The sequence below is a fragment of the Bos javanicus genome, chromosome 20 (genome assembly GCF_032452875.1).
Source record: "Bos javanicus breed banteng chromosome 20, ARS-OSU_banteng_1.0, whole genome shotgun sequence".
Taxonomy (NCBI): domain Eukaryota; kingdom Metazoa; phylum Chordata; class Mammalia; order Artiodactyla; family Bovidae; genus Bos; species Bos javanicus.
The window spans coordinates 46526041-46552252 of NC_083887.1; the positions used below are offsets into that span (position 1 = coordinate 46526041).

The 26212-nt window shown below is 33.0% G+C and overlaps 1 protein-coding gene across 1 annotated transcript in view; it reads left to right on the forward strand.

Annotated features, from left to right (window-relative positions):
- Positions 1 to 24045, forward strand: part of CDH9 (cadherin 9) — a 140730-nt gene extending 116685 nt beyond the window's left edge. The window contains exons 6-12 of the mRNA XM_061393818.1: positions 1071 to 1258; positions 2221 to 2474; positions 15817 to 15953; positions 16417 to 16538; positions 18177 to 18294; positions 18381 to 18632; positions 23100 to 24045. Of these exons, the coding sequence (XP_061249802.1) occupies positions 1071 to 1258; positions 2221 to 2474; positions 15817 to 15953; positions 16417 to 16538; positions 18177 to 18294; positions 18381 to 18632; positions 23100 to 23587 (1559 nt within the window). The 3' untranslated portion in view covers positions 23588 to 24045. The remainder of the gene's footprint in view (positions 1 to 1070; positions 1259 to 2220; positions 2475 to 15816; positions 15954 to 16416; positions 16539 to 18176; positions 18295 to 18380; positions 18633 to 23099) is intronic.
- Positions 24046 to 26212: the final 2167 nt, after the last annotated feature.

Genomic DNA, 26212 nt, shown 5'->3' on the forward strand with positions numbered 1-26212 from the left:
ATGAATTAATATAGAAGCCCTTGGCCTTATATAGACATCAACACATATTAAATGTTTAAAAACATTTCTAACTTTCATTAATATTTATTGTGATATTTTCCAATTATCTCTTGAATAAACCCTCACAAACTTACATGCTTTTGGGGACAGCACAATGTAAACATTTCAGGAGACAAAAACATTTATATCCCAATAAAAGACATTAACAAGCAAAAAAGAAAAGAAGGAAATAAAGAAAGAACTTGTCATGAAAGGATTTATTCTTTTTTAATCCTTGAGTTAGAATATAAGAATAAATGCATGTTCTAAATAATTTCAGTTCAGTTCAGTTGCTCAGTCATGTCCAACTCTTTGCAACCCCATGAATTGCAGCACGCCAGGCCTCCCTGTCCATCCCCAACTCCCGGAGTTTATTCAAACTCATGCCCATCGAGTCGGTGATGCCATCCAGCCATCTCATCCTCTGTCATCCCCTTCTTCTCCTGCCCCCAATCCCTCCCAGCATCAGAATCTTTTTCAGTGAGTCAACTCTTCTCATGAGGCGGCCAAATTATTGGAGTTTCAGCTTTAGCATCAGTCCTTCCAGTGAACACCCAGGACTGATCTCCTTTAGAATGGACTGGTTGGATCTCCTTGTGAACCTGTCATGAAAGAATTTATTTTTTTCTGTCCTTGAGTTAGAATATAAGAATAAATGTATGTTCTAAATAATTTAGCAAATGAATAATGTGTAATGATAATACTGAACACTTCAAATAAGCAGTAAACAATTGCTTTCCTCCCCTCTTAAGTCAAAAAGTTCTGGATTCTAATATCAGAACTACCATCTATTATCTAAATAACCTTGAGATATCCATTTATTCTTTCTGGAACAGATTTCTCATTTACAAAATGAGAGAGTTCTGCCTTTATAAATTATTTTCCCTACTTAATAAATCTGTAAATTTTTGACAGCTTACAATTCGATATGATGAAAAATTCTCCTAACTTAAAATTAATTTAATAAAAAGAGCAGAGGAGATGAAAGTTTTTGTTATCTAAAGATGAAACAGCTTTGATTTAATTTTCAGGTACGTATCAGTTTCATTCTCCTGAGTCTGTACCTCTTGGAACTCCTCTTGGAAGGATAAAAGCCAATGACCCTGACGTGGGGGAAAATGCTGAGGTGGAATACAGCATTGCCGAAGGAGATGGAGCAGACATGTTCGATGTCATCACTGACAAGGATACACAGGAAGGGATTATAACTGTCAAACAGGTTTCTTCTTGCTGTCTTCATTTTTCATTGAGCATTTTATGGTTTATTCTTGCTTTTTAGGTAAGAAAGCCTAGGATTATTTCTTCCATCTTTTATATGCTTCTGTCCTTCACATAAATGGGAATAGTTGTGAGTTTTCTTCAAGTGAGTTAAGAATCTTTATCACTGACACTTAAAATTGCTATAAAACTTCAACAGCTCTTGCTTAGAGTAAACAACAAGTACAACTAGGATCAAGTAATCTCAAAAGTCATTTTTATATTTCTCCGTGACATTATTTTGCCATGGCGATACTCTGGCCACCTCACATGAAAAGCGGGCTCATTGGGAAAGACTTTGATGCTGGAGAAGATTGAAGGCAAAAGGAGAAGGGGGCAGCAGAGGATGAGATGGTTAGATAGTATCACTGACTCAATGGGCATGAATTTGAGTGAACTCTGGGAGATAGTGAAGGACAGAGAAGCCTGGTGTGTTGCATTCCATGGGGTCGCAAAAAGTCACACAGGACTTAGCGACTAAACAACAACGACAACGCTATTATTTCATGTACATTTCCAAATGTACGCAACTTATATGAATAGCCTGCTAAATCTCAACTTTATATTTCTGCTGATTTCAAATTTTTATAACTTTAAAATAATAATACATAATATAGTAATAAATAAATAGCCTATTTATTTATTAGATATTTCATTTACCTGTGACCACCAAAATATAAAATGTATTAATAAGTGCAAATAAGTATTAATGTTATACTGTTACATCAACTACTCTTTATAAACATGTAAGGCAAAATTAAAAATGTACTAACTTATTTGATATACCCATGAAGCAATAATTGGGAAACTTATTTAACCAAAATTACTGGAACTACTGGAGGGATGTTTATTACATTTTGATATTTTCTCTGCTTGTTATGTCTGCTATGTTATACTAATTTTTCTTACTTCATTTCACTTTAGAATTTAGATTTTGAAAACAAGATGCTGTATACTTTAAAAGTGGATGCAAGTAACACTCACCCTGATCCACGATTCTTACACCTGGGGCCTTTCAAAGACACAGCTGTGGTTAAAATATCTGTGGAAGATATAGATGAGCCTCCTGTGTTCAGTAAAGTCTTTTATTTGATAGAAGTAGATGAAGATGTAAAGGAAGGCAGCATCATTGGACAGGTGACAGCATATGACCCAGATGCCATGAACAATTTAATAAAGTAAGTGTTTTGAGAAAACATAAGTTTGAAGATATATAACAATTACTCACTATTTACGAGTTGTGTGAAAAAAATGTACAATATGTGATCAAGTACAGTAATAAGACGAAATGCTTCCATAACAAAGACTCAGCTGTGCTGCCTTTTAAGTGCTCTGGATATATTGATTTCTTTGACTCATCACACTTTGGGCTTCCCTGGTGGCTCAGATGGTAAAGAATCTGCCTGCAATGCAGGGTACCTGGGTTTGACCCAAGTTGAGAAGAACCCCTGGAGAAAGGCATGGCAACCCACTCCAGTATTCCTGCCTGGAGAATCTCCAGGGAGAGAGAAGCCTGGCTGTCTACAGTCCATGGGGTCGCATAGAGTCGGACATGACTGAGCAATTAAACACGCACATCACACTTAACAAGGCAGCTCCTATTATTTTATCTTTCTGCCGATGATAAGACTATAGTACTGAGCATTTAAAGAACATGCCAAAAAATTAGTCACTGGAAAAGCTGGTTTGAGATTCAGGCTATCTGGCTCCTGTGTCCATGTTTTAATCCATTAGTTATCGAAGTAATCCTTATCTCACTGTCCTTCTTAGATAAATCATAGTTCAAATAATAAGAGATCTAAATAAAATTTTCTAGAAAAATGTTCTTCTAGAAAAATTATTAAGAGATAACTGGAAAATTGATGAAATTAGTCTCTAGGCACATTTTACATAAAAATTTTTGGTAAACAAAACATCAACTATATTCTATTAAAAACACACAGGATTGGTAAAGACAGTAGTGATATTTGAGAACAGTGAAACTATTAAAAATTAATATTATTTGTACAGAATAGTGTAATAATTTCTCAAAATCTGAAGATTGTATTAACCGTTTTAAAGCTTTCAAATGTGCCATAAATTATGCTTAAGTGAAGTGTAGTGAAAATCACTCAGTCATGTCCGACTCTTTGTAATCCCGTGGAGTGTATAGTTGGAATTCTCTAGGCCAGTATACTGGTGTGGGTAGCCGTTCCCTTCTCCAGGGGATCTTCCCAACTCAGGAATCGAACCCACATTGCAGGTGGATACTTTACCATCTGAGCCACCAGGGAAGCTCAAGTTATGCTTAAGGAGAATATAAATGTAATTGTGATATTAACTGACAAATAGGATGGGTGGATAAAGATGGGTAGGTATGCTGATGAAGACAAAAAAGACTAAAGGAACAAATACTATATTGTTTGTTAATGTGTGACTAGGATAATAAAATACCTAAAATTATACTTTATTAAAATTTAATTTTTTTACCCAACAAGTACTTACCATGTAGCATAGGGAACTATACTCAATATCTTGTAATAATCTATAATGGATGAGAATGTATAAGAAGAATATATATATTGACATGTAGTATAAACTGAACTATTTTGCTGTTTACCAGAAACTAACACCACATTGTAAAATGAACTATATTCATACAATTTTTAAATTTTTATATTGATTAGGGAAATTAAATAATTAAATATGTATTGGGAATGCCCAAATTTCCTACAATTCATGTCATATATCATACATAGAAAATCAATGAGAGCAACACTAAATATATAGGCATTACATTTAGATGTAATAACTATTCATGTTAATTTACAAAGCAACATTTTTTGCACTAAATATACACTGAGTTTAATTTGTTGGTTAATTAATATGTTTTTAAAATAAAGAAACAATTCATGAAATTTTAATCCATACTTAGTACTCAGAGTTTAGCTTGAACCATTTGGCTAGTTTTAGGTTAATTAGAAAAGAATTAATGTAACTTTCTCTTTTAAGTAAATGTTCAGGTTCAAATCATATATTTGTATATTATTCAACATTAATTTAAAAACATAATACCAATGAATGAAAGATTATTTGTACTTTTATATCATCATACATAAAGAGTATTAATTTTACATTATCATGTTGTATAAAACAAACCTCTTAAAATTAAGTAAGTAATCTAGTTTTCCAGTGGTCTACACGTATGTTCCAGCAGGTTTACATTCAAAATTATATTTATTTTTTATTGAAATTGAGTGTGGCTGATTGGCTTTGGCATCTCTTATATGTGAATTTATTTTTTTAAGTAACAAAAGGAAGTTCAGAGTGTTTTTGTGTTCTTTGCAGTATTGAAATAGAAATAATTCACCATGTACATAAAAATGCATAAAGGGAAGAATTGCATAAGGGACTGTAGATACCAATAGCTATAAATGCTCAATAAATATCTATTCTTGATAGATTTTTCAATTTCTAAAAACATAGTAGTCAGTGTTATATGTGCCTTCATTTAGACCTAGTATTTGTGATACTAAATATTTATGCTTAAAATTCCACATTTATGTTTTTAACAAAGTCATTGATTTTACCTTTTGTCAGTTAATAATACCCACTGTTAGAAAGTTTTAGACAAGTGACAGGATATTGACTGTTTTAGATTAAGAACAATTTATTGCCCTACTTGGAAAAGACTCTGATGCTGGGAGGGATTGGGGGCAGGAGGAGAAGGGGACAACAGAGGATGAGATGGCTGGATGGTATCACCGACTCAGTGGACCTGAGTTTAAGTGAAATCCAGGAGTTGGTGATGGACAGGGAGGCCTGGCGTGCTGCAATTCATGGGGTCGCAAAGAGTTGGACACGACTGAGCGACTGAACTGAACTGAACTGAATTCCCCTGCTGCTGAGCATTCTGCAGTATAAAGGAGACAGTCTCTTAGTAATCTTTCTCATTCATTTGGTATATCTTGCATTCATATCTTGAATTCAATGAATGTTGATTAACTTGAGAAAGGCAAGCTGATTTTCCATGTTGCCAAGGATATTTGTTTATTTATTCAGATAACATCAAGGATTGTATTAAGTTTAATCATTTTAACACCCCTTTCTACACAAAGATTTTAATCTTTTCATTGAATCAAGTTATAAGCAACAAAATGCTTTTCTACTCAAATGGTGGCATCAGATTCATGATATGAACCTCAAATATTTGTCGATCTTTTTCTCTGTAAAGTAATTGTTATTTATTGTGCCCTTGCTATGAACTGGGAACTATCCAAAGTATCAGATCATTTAAATCTCATCACAACAGTATAAGGCAAGTACATCATTATCACCTATATTGTTTAAATAAACTATTTTATATTAGAGCATAGTTGATTAACAATATTGTATTAATTCCAGGTGTACAACAAAGTGATTCAGTTATGCATATGTATGTGTGTGTGTGTGTTAGTCGCTCAGTCACATCCGACTCTGTGACCCCATGGACTATATCCCACCAGGTTCCTCTTTTCATGGAATTCTCCAAGAATCCTGGAGTGGGTTGGCATTACCTTCTCCAGGGGATCATCCCAACCCAGGGATCGAACTTGCTTCTTTAGTGTCTCATGCACTGCAAGTGATTCTTTCCTTACTGAGCCATCAGAGAAGCTCACAGACTTAGAGAATAAAGTTGTGGTTTCTTGAGGGGAAGCCTAGAGGAGAGATAGATCGGGAGTTCAGGATTGACATGTACATCTATATTATTAAAAATAAATAGAGATAGAGATGCAAAGAGTTTAAGGAGCTTTACCAAGGACTCTATAGAAATAACTGGCAGGCTGAGGATTCAAACTATTGTTGATCTGAATGCACAGCCAATTCTTTAACCTATATATTCTGCTTTCTAGGCCTGATTTTTAGAGATAATTAACAAGGTTTCACGTTCATAAACTAATATGACTGAATTCAGTAGTACATGGCAGAGCCTCAAGGATGAACTTGTACAAAAAGCAACCCATGGCTTTTGTCCCTCAGAATTGGTTTAGTTTTTCCTTGTCTTTTCCATTGTCCATAATAAGGCATTTTTTTTTTCTTCTAGTTTTATTGAGGACTGTGTTGTAGGTTGTAACTTTTCTTTTTTCATTTCTAATTTTATTAATTTGGACCCACTCTCTTTTTTCTCAATGACTCAATGACTCAATGACAAAAATATCAGTTTTATTTATTTTTACAAAGACTTAATTCATAGTTTTGTTGATCTTTCCTATTGTTTCTTTGTTTGCTTGTTTCTTAGTGTCTATTTCATGTATTTCTGCTTCTTATAATTACTTTTCTTCAACTAACTTTGGATTTTATTTTTTCTTCTTTTCTTAGTTACTTTAGGTGTAAAATTAGGTTGTCTCTGAGATTCTTCTTGTTTACTGAGATAAACTTGCATTGCTATAAACTTCCCTCTGGATCTGTTTTTACTGTGTCCCAAAGGTTTTGTATTGTTATGTTTTTGTTTTCATTTGGTCCATTTGCATTTAAGTTAATTATTGATAGCTATGTACCTACTGTCACTTTATTAATGGTTTTGGGGTTGTTTTGTAGTGCTATTTTATTCCTTTCTTCATCCTTTTCTCTTCTGCCTTCTGATTCTATGGTTGCCTTCAGTCTTTGGTTTGAATTCTTTTCTCTTTTGCATGAGTGTATCTGTTACAGATATTTGAGTGATTCAAGATGATGCTGTCCTCTTAGTATGCATTCAGAGTTATCCATTCCTTTAAAATTTTATGTAATAGTTTAAAAAGGATAGGTTTTAATTCCTACAAATGTTTGGTAGAATTCAGCTATGAAGACATCTGGTCCTGAATGTTTGTTTGTTGGGGGTTATCATGAGGTTGTGGTTACCATGAGGTTTATATATATATCAGTTCATATATATATATGAATTTTTTTAGATTCATATATATATATATATGAATTTTAAGCTGCATATGTCTTAAGTTCAGCCAGCACTGCATTTTTACTCCACAAATCCTCTCTACATTAAACGTTTTTGACATCATATTTTACGTCACTTTGTTTCATGTGTCCCTTAACTACTTGTTGCATATATGCATTATTTTACTACTTTGGTCTTTCAACCTTTGTACTAGTGTCGTGCATCATTGATTCACCACCTCTACTGTATAGTTGCCTTTACAAATGGGATTTTTTTTATACATTTCTAGTTCTGCTGTTCATTTTTACTCAGAGAAATCCCTTTACATTTTTTTTAAAGTTGGTGTTATGGTTCTGAACTCTTTAGTGTTTGCTTGTCTATAAAACCTTTGATGTCTCCATCAAATCTCAGTGAAATCTTGCCAGGGAGCATATTATTGCTTGTAGGCTTTTCCTCTCATCATGTTAAATATACTGTGTCACTCTCTTCTGTCCTGTGTAGTAACTGTTGAAAAGTTGACTGATAGCCTATGGGCATTCCCTTATATATATCTTGTTGCTTTTCCCTTCCGGCTTTTAATATCCTCTCTTTAATTTTCTGATTTCATTACAATATATCTTGGTGTGGTCCTCTTTGGATTGGTCCTGTTTTGGACTCTGTGCTTCCTGGCCTGGATGCCTGTTTCCTTTCTCGGGTTAGGAAATTTTTCTGCTATCATGTCTTCAAATATGCTCTCTTCCTGTTTCTCTGTTTCTCTTTTTCTGGACCACAGAATATGAATCTTATGGTGCTTGATGTTATACTAGAAGTCTTGCAAGTTTTCTTCCTTTATTTTTATCTTTTTTTTTTTTTTCGTTTTTCCTATTTATCTTCAATGATTTCCACTACTCTGACTTCCAGATTGCTGGTCAATTCTTCTGTATCACATAATCTGTTGATTCCTTCTTGTGTATTTTTTATTTCAGTTATTATATACCTCATGCTTTTTTTCTGTTTGTTTTCTAATTGCTCTATCTTTTCTTTGTTTCATCATTCCTATTTTCTGCCTTGTTTGGATTAATACTGTGCATTATTTTGAATTCTTCAATATTTCCTTTTTTAATCTTATCATTCTTTTCTTGTTGGTATAGAATTTTAGATTGAGGGTAGCCGTTGCTTTTTTCTAGATCCTAAAGTAAATATTTTTAAATGTCTGTATGTTTATTTTGTCTAATAACTTAGTTGTTTCTTAGGATGCATTTAAATTTTGTCAAAAGCTTTAAGCAATTTGATTATGATGTGACTTTATATAATATGCTTCATATATTTTGTACTTGAAGTTTATATGCTTCTTGGATCTGTGAGTTTATGGCTTTTGTCAAACTTGGAAAACTTTTCAACCACTGTTTCTTCAATAATGTTGCCCTATCCTCCTCTCTTTCAGATCATTTAATTTTAATTATGTTAGGTCTCTTGAAAGTGCAACACAGCTCACTGGTGCTCTAATTTTTTAATCTCCCTCACCTTAGTTATTTTAAATAGTTCCTATTCATTTTTCTTTTAAGTTTACTAATTCTTTTTTTTTTTTTTTTGCAATACCTAACCTGCTTTAATTCCATCATAGGATGATTTTCAACTCACAGACTGTAGTTTCTTTTCTAGAAGCTTTATGAAGGATATATATATATATATATATATATATATATATATATTATATGTGTGTGTGTGTGTGTGTATCCTTATTCTTTCATCTCTTTGTGATTGTACAGACTATTACCTACCAGACTCTTCTGTCATAGTATTCTCTGGACAAGAATACTGGGATGGGTTGCCATTTCCTTCTCCAAGTTAAATATTCAGAATGCATTTAAAATAACTGTTAAAATATCATTGTCAGCTAATTCTGTCAACTGTGTAATATCCAGGTTAGTTTTGTTGACAGATTTTCGTTTGCAGTCACATTTCCCATTCCATACTTACCTGTGATTTCTGATTGCACAAAAAATATTGTGTTTATACTGTGTTTAGTGTGTGACAGCTTTACTTTTTTATAAATACTCTTGAACTGTATTCAGATGTGTGGCTAAGTTACTGGAAATAGCTTAAACCTTTTAGCTTTTGCTTCAGCAGCCCTTTGTCTATAACTGGTTTTGCCCCATAAATCAGGTAAGACATTTCTGAGTAGTCCAACAAAGCCCCATGAGTGATGAATTTTCCACTTTGGCTGGTTGGAACTAGAATTATTTCCAGACACATGCCAGTTCAACTTTGCTCCCGCCAGACCTTATAATTGGTTACATCTTTGGAAGCCATAGATTTTACTTGTTCTCATGTGTATTCTGACCAGTACTCAGCTGAAGAGTTGAGTGGGATTCTTTTCATATTTATGTGGTTCTCTGTGAAATTCTATTCCCTGAAATCCTCTACCCAGAAAATTGTAGCCCACATTAGTCTCCTTGGACCCTCAGAATCATCTCTTGAACACAAGAGATTGACAGGCTACACCTGGGCTCCCACTTCCTGCCTTATTACCTAGAAACCCTCCCAGGCCAAAGCCACTTCGGAGGATTACATCATTTCTTCCTCTTTTCCCAGGAACTACCCTCTCTGTCTCCTGATATCTAATACTTCAAAAATAATTGTTTCGTATATTTCATCTGGCTTTTAGTGTGGAAACAGGTGGTAAATATAGTCCTTGTTATTTTATATGTGAGAACATTCATATCTTTTCAAGCTTTCAAGATTATATAATTATAGCCATTCATTTTAAAAAAATGTATTGCACAGATAATTTTACAGCAAATAAGATGTCTATAATTATCCCCTTAGTAGATACACCAGTGCTATTTATTCTATTTCCATCAAGTATTTCATCTTGCAAACAACTTATCAATCTCCTAATTATTTATTATTAAGTAGAACTACTGTAACATTTATGGATTTATATATTTTACTAATTGTAAATATTTGCTAATGTCATTACCTTTCTTAATAAACTTCTATTGTCTATATATATGTGTATATATATACACATATATATGCAGTGAAGTGAAAATCACTGTCATGTCTGACTCATAGTGTGTGAGTCTATATCTCACACATTATATCTGATAATTTCCACATGATACAATTTCAGGAGAAAAAATTCTTGGTCAGAGACTGATAGTAAAACTTGCAACCTTTATTATGATACATAAAAGTAGCTGATATGTTTTTAAATTCATAGTTCTACCAGAAATATTTACTTTTATAGGGTACTTACATCTTAAAAAAACAATGAGTAGTAGTTTTACCTGTAAAATCTCAAGAATTGTGACAAAGGGAAGAAAAATATTTGGGGAACAAATGAACTTGAAATTATGCTTCTAAAATTATGCTGCCAAATCTGATAAAATATAGGGCCATGCCTGAAAATATAATATTAAACTCATCTTGTTAGCATAAAAATGTACATAAAAAAAGCTTTAGATATTCAATTACAGTGTGAAAAGAGATCAGTAATTAAACTAGAAGACAATATTGTAATATTTGACTCTCTTGTTTGTCTGAATCCTTTAGAAGGATGACAGATGCCTAGAGCCTGAATAGGCTATGATAAACATCATGGAGAAACATTTACCAGGGAAAGTTTGGGAAGTAATTTACCACCCACAGTAAATCTGTCCATGAAACATATTTTCTGAAATACAGCTGCCACTTGCAACATAAGATTCTGGTTACAATTAGCAGCTGTTGTCAACTCTGTGTCACCTCATTAGTTATTCTGGATTTCCTAGTTTTAAGGTTGATTATAGCTTTACAGTTTCTGAAAGAGTATGTTGTCTCATTTCACACCTATTTTATGCTCAACATATTTAAAATTCAACAAATTTTAGAAAAAATCAGCTCTACAGCAGTCATGCAGAGAAGTACAAAACAAACTTGCTGGTGAGAAATTTAGTTATATCACAGTAAAGTACATGATTCCACAATAAACTGGATTAAGTGCCCTCATATATATTAGTATTTTCATAATATTTGATTTCATTACAGAAAGTAAAATAATTATAATTTCAAAATTACGTCACTGGTATTTCCAAAAAATGTTATGAATTATTTGTTCAAGCAATATAGCCACATTCTCAAGGAAGGTTTCAATTTGTAGCTGGAAGACACATTTCTGGAAAGCAGTAGCTGAAAAAATGATTAGCAAACTCACAGCCTAAGTATATTGACTTAACGGAAGATGTACCTGGTATACAGAAAAGGGAAAGGAATGCTATCCCTGACATACTTCTGCATGTTTCTGATTTGTTGATTTGTTCTGGTATCTGTAATTTAACTGACATTTTTGCAGTAGGTGAAAATACAAGGATCTTCTATGTGTTTGCTTCTTTTTAAGAATTTTTTTTTTTTTTTTTACGTTGGAGTATAGCTGATTAACAATGTTGTATTAGTTTCAGGTGTACAGAAGAGTGGTGATGTGCTCAGTCACTCAATCCTGTCTGACTCTTTGTAACCCGAAGGGCTGTCACCTGCCAGACTGTTCTGTCCATGGGGATTCTTCAGGCAAGGATACTGGAGTGGTTTGCTGTGCCCTCCTCTAGGAGATCTTCCCAACCCAGGGGGCAAACCCAGGTCTCCAGCATTGCAAGAGAATTCTTTATAGTCTGAGCCACCAGGGAAGCACATTTTCTCCTACCTATAAATATATCGATTTTTTTCATATTTTCCCATTTAGGTCATTACAGAATATAAACAGAATTCCCTGTGGCAACAATAGGTCTTTATTGGTTATCTATTTTATTTATTTTTAAACTTTTTATTTTATGTTGGGATATAGCTGATTAATAATGTTATGGTAGGTTCAGGTGAACAGCAAAGGGACTCAGTCATGCATATACATGTATGTGTTTGATCCTTAATTGTAGAACTTGAAAAACAAACAAACAAACAACAACAACAACAAAGAAAACAAGCTAGAACTAGAACTAGGTCTTAGGTTCCACAGTCTCAGCTTTCTTGTGACCTTTTGACTTTGCTATTTTTGCTGCTTATATGAGTGGCTCCTGTTTCTGCATAAGATATTCATTCAAAAAATCATGCCAATGACTTTCTAAACTTATTATTAAAAATTCAATATAAGGAGATCAATAAAAATTTGTTTTATTAAACCATCTGCTGAGGCATAGAGACAGTTTTGTCTCGCGCTGTTTATCAGCCTCCTTTTGGTCGTTTGTTGTAATCTGGTGTATTTATTATTAATAAGTAAACCAGAACATCATATTCTGTGTTCAAAATAGAACATTGGTTGCTAAATAAATGAAAATTATCTCTGGGTTTTGAAAAATGGCAAGATAAAATTTGCAGTGGGGCAAACTTATAAATACATATCCAGAAGTTTGCAGTGTTAATATTAAAGTGAACTATTTATAAATCATCAAAGTGATTTTTCTTTATGAATTCTTAACTTGAAGATGGTACCTTTCAAGGTTGAACCTAAGAGTGGGGCAGCCAGAAACACAGACTTATTTTGATGCCACAGAAGTGCCAAGTCAAAGCTAGATTTATGTAATGTAAGAATTATTAATTATTCCACAATCACAGAAACTCTCACACAAATCTCAAGGGCAAGTAACAATGGGAACGAAGAAATTTTTATTTTCCTCTTGATCTCTCATATAAATGATAGGAAGAAATCAGAGATCTATTCAGCAATAAGCAGATTATGGTTAGCTACTGAACTTTCCAATGATGGGAATAAAAATATAAAAGTGAATATTATGAACTGAGTTTCATTCAACATATAGATTTGATGGGTTGTGCTCTTTTATTTACTTTATTTGTGTTTCTTTTAGGATTGTTTGTATTGATAAGTAAAATTTGGTCCAAGTATTTTAGGAAAAACATTTTATTTTTAATATTCCAGTAACTCTCAGGCTACATTAAGGGCTGAATTTTAGGAAAATTGAAACCTAGAGATAGAAAACACTCTATCTTGCTTCATTTTAACAGTACTTAAGCAATAAAAGACCTTCCCTGATGGCTCAACAGTAAAGAATCTGCCTGTAAAGCAGGAGACTCCATTTAGATCCCTGGCTCTGGAAGATGCCCTGGAAGAGGAAATGGCAACTGACTCCAGTATTTTTCCCTGGGAAATCCCATGGATGGAAAAGCCTGGTGGGCTACAGACCATGATGTCACAAGAGTTGAACCTGACTTAGCAACTAAACCACAGCCACCACCAAGCAATAAAAATTAAAAAGAAAACATTTCGTATGACTTTTAGTCTTGATTTTAATACACTGATGTTTATTTTAAAAAAAAGAACTATCTCAGATCCTTTGCTGACAATGAATTCTTAGTTATAACCCAACATAACTTTTGTCTCTAAGAAATATAAATATAATATATATATATATATATACACACACATACATGTATACATACACAACTATGTATTAAAATTATAATCATAATTATTGGAAAAATGTCCTCAGTCGCTTCAGTTCAGTTCAGTTCAGTCGCTCAGTCTGTCCAGTCATGTTCAACTCTGCGATCCACACACATACTGCAGCCCACCAAGCTCCTCTGTCCATGGATTTTCAAGCAATAATATTTGCATAGGTTGCCATTTCCTACTCCATTTGCAAAAATAATGGGATACTACCATTTCCATATAGCTCTACTGTCCATTGCACAACATGTCCAAAGGATAGCAAGGAGGTGACTGACCTGGTTTCATATCTGGGAAATGAAGTACAGAAAGAAATCTGAGAACAAGTATACAAAGCTTTTAGTTATTCTATCTTAAGATGAAATCCAATATATGTACATTAATAGGTATATGTCCCCATGCCCAAATACTCACTTTGAAATGTATTTGTGATTTGAAATAATAAATTTATAAAATTTAGCATAAAATAAATGACATAAACACCATCACATACTATATAGTTAAAATTATTTTTGAAATCTGAATTTATTAATGGATCCCTTAAGTTAAGCATATTTCTTATAAAAGTCAACTGTTATGTGTATTTTATTATAATAATCCAAACATAAAAACATAGCCTTTACATAAATCCATTTTCATCCAATATGTCAAAAATTACCAATGTTTTACAGTGTTAGAAACCTAAATATCTATTACTAATTTTTGTCAAAGTAAGTGCCCAATAATAGATATATTATAGAATCATAATGGGAGTTGTTAATTCCCAAATTCACCAGATTAAAAAGGAGTTCATTTTGCTAAGTGTCTTTAATAGAAACCTAGAAAAATCAGGATGCCACTTGATGCTGATTTGTCTGTTAGTTCTTTGCTGTTGTTCTTCTCTTAGCTGTCCTTATTCTAACCAGTTTATCCCATGGTCTATAACCTTGTTATACAAAACCTTGTCAATGGACTTACAACCTGCATTCACCTAAGCTTGTTAGAATTGCAGAATAACTGTTCACACTCTAGATTTACTGAATCAGAATCTGTTCTACAAAGATTTCCATTAACATGTGAGATGCATTTAGGTTCTTACATGGTTCAATTAAACATTCAACAGCAGAAATTCAAAATATGCAAAAATGATAACTAGTACAGTCTAACATGGCTTGATGTAACTAAAGGATTTTCATGTAAGCTAGAATTTTACTTTTCTGCCTTCTTCTTCAACTTTTAAGGGTTCATAGGATTAATTTGTAGCTCAGACAGCAAAGAATCTGCCTGCAATGAGGGAGACCAGGGTTCAATCCCTGGGTCAGGAAGATCCTCTGGAGAAGGGAATGACAATAAACTTCAGTATACTTGCCTGAATAATTCCATGGACAGAGAAGCTTGGTAGGCTACAATCCATGGGGTTGCAAAGAGTCAGAATGAGTGACTAACACACACAAATAATCAAGTTTAATCTCCCATCTCAATGTCTTTAACCTTAATCACACCTGAAAAGTTACTTTTACCATGTAAAGTAAATTATGTACAGCTTCCAGGGATTAGGAGATAGACATCCATTAGAGGAGGGTGGGCATTGTTTTGCCAGTCACCAAATAATACAAAGTTTAGACTGACATCTTACATACATACCTGATGAGAGAGAGTCATGTAATTCTGTGGTCCTTTGTCATTTCAGTTTTTATTTGAAGTAAGTTAAAGGGAGAGAGTGGAGGAGGACATTTGATTCAGCTGAAATAATCCTTGAAGAGATCCATTCAAGACCCATGTATTTTACAACAGCCTCTGCATATCCACTTATAAGGACTCTGTGGACACACATTTTCATGTGTTATTTGCAACTTAATTTCAATTTATCCAATGGAATTGATTCTATCAAATTTAATATGGCTGTTTAATATGTCTCAAGTACTGTAATAGGTCTATGATAGGATAGATAAATCAAATGGCTATTAAAAACTCACTTAAAAGCTGCCACAAGGACTCACAAATGTCAATAATGACTCTGAAGTACACATAATCATAGAATAGTACTAATGAAATCAGTCAAATGTATCAAATTGTCTAAATGAAAATTGCACTAAATAAAAATTCAAGAAAATCATCAGTATTTCACTTGTCTCCTTTATCAGACCATTATGTGAATTGCCTCTAACTTTATGAAATGGTAGATGAGCTGTAATCTTAAAACAGTGCCTGGAATGATGAGTCTCTTTCCTGCTAGGTACTCTGTTGATCGGCATACTGACATGGACCGGATTTTCAGTATTCACTCAGAAAATGGCTCTATTTTCACTTTGAAGCCTCTAGACAGGGAATCTACTCCTTGGCATAATATAACCGTCACAGCTACAGAAATAAGTAAGTTGGAAATACATCCATCCGAACACATTATTTTTCACCAAAGTCTTAAAATAATAGCATTAAATAAACTTTTTCCTGAGTGGGATGATTTTATTATTAGAACTGAGAGAAATTACTTAGAGTGTGTTGGATTTTTAAGTTATTTTAAGGATTACCAAATATTCATTCATTTTAAACTTGGTTTTCTTTTACATCTTACTGTAGAATAAAACATGATCTAATCATAAAATAATCAGTCTAAGAAAAGAGTATCTTACCAATAATATTCACTCTCAATTATATTCTCCTCATTCTATCATGCTTTTCATCAGAACCTTGTAAGAAAGCTGAGATATACATCAGCAATCCAATCAAAAATGAATACCCTAGAAATGATGTGTTGCTAAGTTACAAATGGGGCAAACAATACCACTGCTACTCTGTAAATGAGACTAAAATCTTACACATGTTCTTACTGCAGATAACTCAAAACAAAGTAGCCACATTCCTGTCTTCATCAGAATTCTAGATATAAATGACCATGCTCCAGAATTTGCCATGTACTATGAAACATATGTTTGTGAAAACGCAAAATCTGGGCAGGTAAGTTATTATAAACTTAAAAAAACCTTTTCCTCTTCACCAAGGCAAATGACATTGCATTAATTTACTTGGGCTTTGTTTTTTCCGTGAAAACTATTGTCAATTCATCTTTATCTCCCATACAAAACAACTCACAATAATCTTAAAAATATGAATTTTTAAATATTTTATATAATCTATGATATAATAGGAAAATTAGAATATATGCTTTAATTTATATACCAGGTACATAATAGATATCACATATATAAAAAGTTCCTACCTGGATTCATAATTATACTGGTAGTGATATATAATCATGAATGGGATGAAAATATATTATTAAATAAAACATGAAGTAAGAAAATAAAATTGACCTTTGTTAATATAAAGGAAATCATACTAATTTCTTGCTGATTATATTTGGCACTTTCAGTTGCTCAATCAGGTCATTTTGGTTTGAAATTAGTTATATTTTGTCTGTTTTTTCAGCTTTAATATTAGTGAGATAAAAAAGATTGTGTAAGAGTTACAAGGTCATCTTATAAAGCAATATTTGAGACATCACTAAAGTAATTCTAGGAAAATGCTGAATATGTTCACTTTTTACACTAATATAGTGTTTTATCACTGAGCCTCCTGGTATGGACTTAGAGAATACACAATAACCACAATGAAGGATGCATTAAACTACTGCAAAGCTCTGCTAATTCTTCATCACAGAATTTTGGACTGTGATACCTGGAAGTGGTGAAACTATTTGTTTTTGTAGCAGAGGATTTGAAAGTAATGGTAATTAAATGACTGTGATTACAAATCACACAGATGGCAGACCCAGGACTGGAAAACAGGCACCCCGATGTGTGGCTTTGTATTTTATCCACAATAAAATGCTCACTTAGCATTTCACTGCCCAACCTGTCATCTGCTGTTCCATCTTCCCACGGTGGCACACCTCTGACCTACAGGGAGCACAGCTGAGAGGTGCTATAATTTCTCAAATTCAACAGTGTATTACAAAACTTTAGAAAGCTTTATTCATATATTCTTCTAAATTTTTCAGCTACCATTAAAAAGAAGACCAAACATTTTGAATAAATTATGCAATCTTATTGTAATTATGGCACCCCAAAGCTTTAGAATCTTCTGCTTTCTGGTATTATATGGCATATTGCTCATTTTTCCAAAACTATGTTTATAGTTTCCTTAATCTCTAGGAGTGGTTATAATAATCACTTAAAAAAATCCATCTGTTATGTTCTTGGCTTTTGAAACAATCATTGTCTAATGGAGGCAAGATGTTGGTAACCAATTGATAATAAAATGGACTGGTAGTATATATTAACAAGTCAAAAGGCAAAAGATATAAACTTGATCTAATTTTGGATTTCTTTTTTTGGATACAATAGTGGCCAGGAAGCAGACAATGATTCATAGAGGTGCTCTGCAAACTGAGACTTGATTGACATTTTTTATTCCTCATTAAATAAGTTGCATTAGACAGAGCTATAAAAAATGCTGGAAATTTTTCTCAAAATGGAATTTTTTTTTGGTTTAGTTTCAGTGATATATTTAAAGCCCAAACGTTGATTTTAAATGTCTTCTAATAACAAGAGTTGCTTTTTGTGCTCTATTTAATTGATTTTTCTTTGGTTTTAGTTGATTCAGACTGTCAGTGTCATGGACAAAGATGATCCTCCCCGAGGCCACAAATTCTTTTTTGAACCAGTGCCAGAATTCCCCCTCAATCCAAACTTCACCATTGTAGACAATAAAGGTACAGAGCATTGTTAAAGACAAATATTATGAAACATTAAGAGGCAAAATTTAAAAGACTGATCTGACTTTTTTTTTTTTTAACAGATAATACAGCAGGAATCATGACTCGAAAAGATGGGTACAGCCGCAACAAAATGAGCACATATTTGCTGCCAATTTTAATTTTTGACAATGATTATCCAATTCAAAGCAGCACTGGCACACTCACCATTCGTGTGTGTGCTTGTGATAATCAAGGAAACATGCAGTCCTGCAATGCCGAAGCCTTGGTCCTCTCTGCTGGGCTGAGCACTGGGGCTCTCATTGCTATCCTTCTCTGTGTCATCATACTGCTTGGTAAGTGTGCCCCAGAGTGATGTGCCCCTGAGATATACTCATTCATTCAAGGAATTTTCTTCTTCCTTATCCAGTAATCGTGGACTGAAAAACACTCTTCTTTATAGCTGAAGAGGGAAAATCTAAGCTTGTTATTAAAATAGTTCTTCCAATTAAAAAAAATGACTTTTTGATGAAGGATAGGTCTAGCTTACAAGAGACCAAAAAACAAGGATATAATAACGTGATATATACAGATATTTTAGAGTACATTTTATATATGTATAGAGTTTAGTGTGAACTAATATGGTCACATTTCAAAGGGTATTTCATTTAATAATTGATTAAATTTTTATGTCAACTCTATAAGATACTTTCATTCTTGTACAGAAGGTTAGATAACTTACACAAAGTCACTCATTCAGAAAGTGTTCTAACTATCATTCAAACCCAGGTTATTCTGTTAAAATTCACCTTTCTAACCATTGTCCTCAAAACAAAAGACTATTTTACAAATAATATTCTTAATATTACCACATATTTCACATATGGAATTAACCAGCACATTTAAGTTGTCACAATAATATAGACATTTTTTCATAAAATTTGTTATATGTAGTTTCAATCCACCAAAGAAAATTTTTAAGTTCATTTTTTAAAATATTACTATGACATTGTGGCCATACCAAGTTCAGCAATATTTTCTAAATAAAGTCATGCTTCCAATTGCAAATGCTTTATCTGAGTAGGCCCTAACAGGACAACAATTTAATTCAATTAAATGGTTGTTCCACTGTAAAACATTCCCCCCAAACTTGTTTCCATCAAATACTCATCCAAAATGAATCCTTAGGGCTGGAGTGCTAGCCAAATTTATGTTCCAATGCTCATATGTGTTGGCTCCTTTTCACTGCTAATCCCTTCAACCTATCTGGATGAAATCCCTTTGGCCAGATATTCTTGCAGGACTTCAGCGGGGAACTGATTCAAATAAGGGGAAAACATTTGTCCCAGTTATGATGGTCCAACTATTTAGAAAAGCAATTTATCAGAGTGATTTTGAACATACACACTACTACCATCGACAGCAGCAGTCTGCATGTCCACGTGCTGTTAGAAATTTCAACTCCTCTGTAAAATATTTTTGTATCCCTATGGAGATTAAATTTTGGCTTACCCTTTCAGCTAAGTGCTACTGATATCATGCTGTTTTATTTGCTAAAATAGTTCTACTTCTCTAGTTTAGAACAAGATGGAAATATGTATATTTTGAGTTTTTTTGAATTTCAATATTAATATAATACATACACACAAAAAGACATGCATATGAGAGAATAATATTCATCTGCCAAAGTAAGTTTAGATATCATAACACTATTCAACTAAATCTCTATGCAGAAATTCTAGAAGGCTCTTTTATTCAGAAAAGTTTGCCATCTTTCTGACCTGGGCAATATGGAGGGCACACATTTCTTATATTTTACCTTGCAATTATTATCTAAACATGGAATTATTTTCTATTATTTTTAGTCAGAATGTGTTCTAGTTCATAAGGTTTTATTATAAAGTTTCTTAAGCACTCTTGCCATTATTTCAAGCCTTTATACTAATGGCTGCACATAGTTGCTATATTTCTATAGTTAGGAGAGTCGGCTCTGCAAGGTGGTGATATAACAAGGGCCATGATAGTTTAGGCCTATCCTTTCACAGTTTGAAGAAATGTAGTTCTTCGTTTATACCCATGACACAAAGCAGGGGTTAAAACCTAGGGCAGGATTTCTTAACCCCTTTGGTTCCTTGAACACCTTTGGTAGTGAAAATGAAACTTACGGACCATTTTAGAATAATAATTTAAACTTATTAAATAAAACATGTAATACAAAATTAACAATTTTGTATTGTTAATTAAATTAACAAATTAATTAAAAATTAAAATTAAACAAAAAACGTAAAGCAAAATGTGCCTATATATGCTTTGTTTTAGTGCAAGTCTAATGATCATTTGTGATATGTCCTAACATAAAGAATCTATGATTTCTACTAGTTTGATAGTCACTGTACTTACCATCACTACAATTTATGCTGATATTTATGACGGGAAGTGCTACATTCAGTTTACAAATTAGTAAAAATAATGATGCATTTTTTTTTCTATTCCTTATCCTAGCTTCTCTGAATTGCATTCACATACCCCAGATTAATAACCTCAGTTGGGAAAAGAAGCAGGTAATTTTGACCTGGCAAAGGAGAAAATACTCAGAGCAGATTCTAAAGGCCATTTGTAAAAATGCATAAACATTACCTAAGAAACCCTTAAAGCAATTTGACGATACAGTTGTTGTGCTACACATATAGAGAATTTATAAATTAGTTTGGGCTCCCCAGGTTGTGCTAGTGGTAGAGAACTCATCTGCCAATCCAGGAGATGTAGGAGATATGGGTTCAATCCCCAGGTCAGGAAGATCCCCTGGAGGAGGGCAGGGCAACCCACTCCCATATTCTTGCCTGGAGAATCCCAGACAGAGGACCTTGGTAGGCTTCAGTCTATAGGGTTGAAAAGAGTTGGCTACGACGGAGTGACTGAGTACACACATGTAAATTAATTCATTCAATATTAAACTTGGAAAGAACCTTCTTTTTCTAATTCATAGCTCAATAGATTGGTGGATTTCAGACCTATATTGGATTTAATTAACATGCTCATCCTTTAATAGGAGAGAGTAAAGATATGTCTCGTTTTTAATGGATAGTTTTTTATGTATCCAGCATGACTCTGAATATGGCTCAACACCAAAAGCCTGCTTGGTGCAGGTTAGTAAAGATATTTCTAATGATTTTTTTATATTCTTTCTACCAATTAGTAGAAGCTGAGGAAAGTGCATTGGTCAATAGAACAATAGCATTGGACAGGCCTTAAGGGTGAGTTACAGCGGTATCAGGGCCATGGTGAAGTGCAGTCTCAATGAAAATCAGTTTCTATAATCTCAAAACAAAGACTGAAAAAAATGAAAGAATTTGAGCCAACACTTTTCTTATTTTTCAGTGAAACATCAGTAATACCAAAAAACACTTTTTACTTTCCTAAAGTAAGAGAAAATTTTCTTTTATTTCTCCCCAACAATGTATAAGTATGCTTTGGGAAATTTTTCTTTATATAATTTTAACTTTTCTTATATATAAAATTATGGACTTGATCCATTTTCAATGGGAAACATACTTTGTTGGAAATCAAATAGTCTTTCTTACATTTTTAAATGTAATTTTTAGTTTATAAATGTATTTATCTTACAAATGTTTGTTGTCAAATATATGCATAATAGTTTAAATTTCACTAGTATAAAAGAAATAAGAAGGCATATCATATGTGGAGAGGGTTCATAGTGTATGCAGAGGGGCCACGATTTACATATCAGCCTCGAAGCTTGAATACAACTGTATAAGTCAAGAAAGTCCTTAGAAACAAGATAATTTCTGTAAGATGAATAGAAGGTAAGGATGAGTTTAAGTTTGAATTTAATATTGTAGCATATAGAATTATATTTCAGATTTTAAGCAGGCTTTCAAAACCAGGTCAATAACGGGAATGGATGAAACCATGATATATGTGTGTGTATGCTATGCTAAGTCACTTCAGTCGTGTCCGACTCTGTGCGACCCCATAGACGGTCATCCACCAGGCTCCTCTGTCCGTGGGATTCTCCAGGCAAGAACACTGGAGTGGGTTACCATTTCCTTCTCCAATGCATGAAAGTGAAAAGAGAAAATGGAGTCGCTCAGTCATGTCCGACCCTCAGCGACCCCATGGACTGCAGCCTTCCAGGCTCCTCTGTCCATGGGATTTTGCAGGCAAGAGTAATGGGAGTGGGGTGCCATTTACATATCTATAATGTGTGTATACATATGTATATACAATACACATGACACATACTTACCTGTGTCATATTTACATGTATATACATACACATGACACATATATGCATATAAGGCATTTATGTATATATATGCATACATTTGAATGTTTTGCATATATCCCCTTGAGTCATTAAGAAAACATAAAATTTATGCTCAATTTCTCTTGTAATAATAATGATTGTAGTTTTAAAATTTTAATATTTTGAGACAAATGTGCATTGAGGAAAAGTCAGATATTATATACTCATTTGGCTAAATGCATTAGCCATAATTAAAGTTTTTCAATGCTTGAGCCCTATAGAAGACTGAGTCTCAAAAGCAAGTAAAATGCACTGTATTATCTGCTTTTTTTGTTTTGTTTTGTTTTATCAATATAGTACATCCAGTTTTTGGGCTAAATCATGCTGTATTTGTACAGGGTAGTTAGTCTTTATATCCAAATGAACTTAACACCTCTTTCACCACATCAAGGTCACAAACATAGGAGCATGCTGTATTTAAGCCTGAATTATGGAAACTCACAATTTTCTCTCTCTTTGTTATATTTGTTTTTTGTTGTTGTTTTTTTGTTAATAGTTTTAGTTGTGCTTTTTGCTGCATTGAAGAGGCACAGAAAAAAGGAACCTCTGATAATTTCAAAAGACGATGTCCGGGACAACATCGTGACCTATAACGATGAAGGCGGTGGGGAAGAAGATACCCAAGCTTTTGACATCGGCACTTTAAGGAATCCAGAAGCAAGAGAAGATAGTAAACTTAGAAGGGATGTAATGCCTGAAACAATTTTTCAGATAAGGAGGACTGTACCTCTGTGGGAAAATATTGACGTACAAGATTTTATCCATCGAAGACTAAAAGAAAATGACTCAGATCCAAGTGCACCTCCTTATGATTCACTGGCAACTTACGCCTATGAAGGGAATGATTCCATAGCGGATTCCCTCAGTTCTCTGGAATCTCTTACAGCAGATTGCAACCAAGATTATGATTACCTCAGCGACTGGGGGCCTCGTTTTAAAAAACTTGCTGATATGTATGGGGGTGACGACAGTGACCGAGATTGATTATGGCATGACTTCATGGATGTCGGTGGAAGTACTCTCTTTGCGACTAGGTGGAGTGGCCTGCATTCTCTTCCTTGGAGGAAATGTTTAAAAAGTTAAAATTACAAACAATACGTAGGTGTTGTCTTAGTAAGAGTTTGCTTAATCAGTAAGTTTCTGTGAATGAATACGAATGACATAGATTTTAAAAAGTAATAATAACCAGTTCATCCTCTATGCCTAACAATCTCTGAAGAAAAGTATATCACATCAATAATCAATAAAATATACATAAAAGGCTTTTTGTGCCTTTTCTTAGATATAAGAACTTTATAAATAATGTTTTCTTAACTGACTTGCAGTCACCTTTACTATTAAATGAAACATTGTGCAACTGCTTTGTAAATTAATATAAAAAACATATCCCTAAAGAAATAGGAATGACTATTACTGCCATATTTATTTAGTTGAAGAATGTCTTTGTGTTAATTCATTCATATTTTTATAAATGTATATTTATATTTTTGTATTTTTATGAAATAAAATACTCTTTATAAAAATAAATTTCATTTTATTTGATTCCTATTAGTATGTCTGATATTGCTTTTAACATTTTTTAAACATCTTTAAAAATAAAACATGATTTACTCAGGGAAAAAGCAGCTAAATTGTTGCATGTAATTTAGAACTAGAATATCATGGGACTATAAAAAACTTTGGTACAAATTGTGATTTTTCTGCTTCCAGCTCTCAAATATGGACAAGTGTTTATCTAGCCACTGATGTCTACCCATTGATTAGGATGTGAGACATTTGGAATATAAAATATTATAAATATATCTGTGAATAATTAACTAAATTTTTGTACATTTTTTTCCTATGGGATCAACCAGTGAATTTTATCTGAGAGTAAAGTATGTGTCAGTAATGTGTTGATCCTAAAAAAATCTAAACCTTCCTTCAACAATAGTATATTTCTCAGAATGAGAAATTATAGTTCTGACTTTCCTTTTTATGATTAGATAATTCATGGAATATATTAATTATATGGGTAATATTTAAAATGTGTATTAATAAATTATTGGAGTTTTTTGGCTGATAATTTTGTTGTGGAGGTTGGAAGCCATTGTACTTGAGGAAATCTTAAAATGAGTGACATATAGATTGGAGATAAGAAAACTTAAGTAATGTAAAATTTTGCTAATAATTGGGATTGTCCAGAAAACAGAATATGGACACCCTAAGGCATGGGAAATAGAGAGGGAAATTTGTGTGTTATAATCATTTGTAAATTTTGAAAGACTGCAATTCAGAAAACTTGCCCTAGTTTAGAAGAACCTTCATGAGGAGATTACATGATACCCAGTTTCTGTGTCATGAATTTCCCTTTTCTTTCTTTTGTATTACTCCTTTGAAGAGCAAATGTCATGCACAGGGTGTTTCCTAGGTGGAATTTATATAAAAGTTTGGCTTTGACTAGTCTGTTACCAAGTCTTATAAAATAGCTAACACTTAAATTATAAACAGATCCTTATGTATTCTATTATGTTACTATATTGGAAAATATTTAAAGACAAAAACTATTTCAATAACTTTACCACCAATAGCTAACACGTGTTAAATATTTAATTTAATGCTAAGAAAACAAAAATATACTAGGTCTTTAAATAATATGAGAAAATTTTCTTATCATTGGAATTGCCCAGAAAACAGAAAACTTTTAGTTCAGAAAGTATTAGTTTTCACTTAAAAATAATTCCTTTCCCTATTGCTAGAGATTTTCCATCATAAATCAGACAAATATTTGAGGAGGATTATATAAGCGGCTTAAGGTAGTCAGAAAAAATGAATTTGATATCTATTAATGCCTCATAACCACTTTATTCTATAATCACTAGAAGGATAAGTGACAATAAGCAAACACATTCTAAGGAGAGCCATACTTACAGTCTGAGTAACGTCTGCTTCAAAGAGAAGAGATTATGTGAGAGCAGAACTAGAGGAATAGGCAGTTACATTCGCTGCCTGGTTTTACATGCTATAAATACTAAGAACACCGCAATAAACCAAGCTTGAGTTGTGATCTATAATTGCTGTGAGAAAACCATAATGATAATAGAAAACACATATTGAATTTTTAAGCTCTATTACAAATAATTGTTAATTTGACTACATTTTTCAGCAATTAAATAATGAATTCAGTTTTAGGGTTCTTCCTTTCCTTGATCTGAAAATCACTGATAATTTACTAGAGTCTTTATAAAGACAGAGCTACAGACTTCATATTTTAAATAGACATATGATTGTGTCTGCTATAAATTAGAGGGTCAGATTCAATCAAAGAAATTACCGGGTCTGTGTAATACTAATTCTTACTACAATTTTCCAGTAATCCCTAAAACTCCTACAGTGTAAATAATGCCTTTGAGAGTCAGATCAGATTTTATAATTTCCAAACTGACAAGTAAAAAATTTTCTAACTTCTATAAGAAAATGTTGATAATATTTACCCTATTGAATTTGGTTAATTTGATTTCACTAAATGCACACATTAAATTTGATAATATTAGTTTCCATTACTTGATTCTCTTGGATGGTGGAGTTGGTATTATTTGAAGAAAATTAACACAACGTGTGCTTACTTTT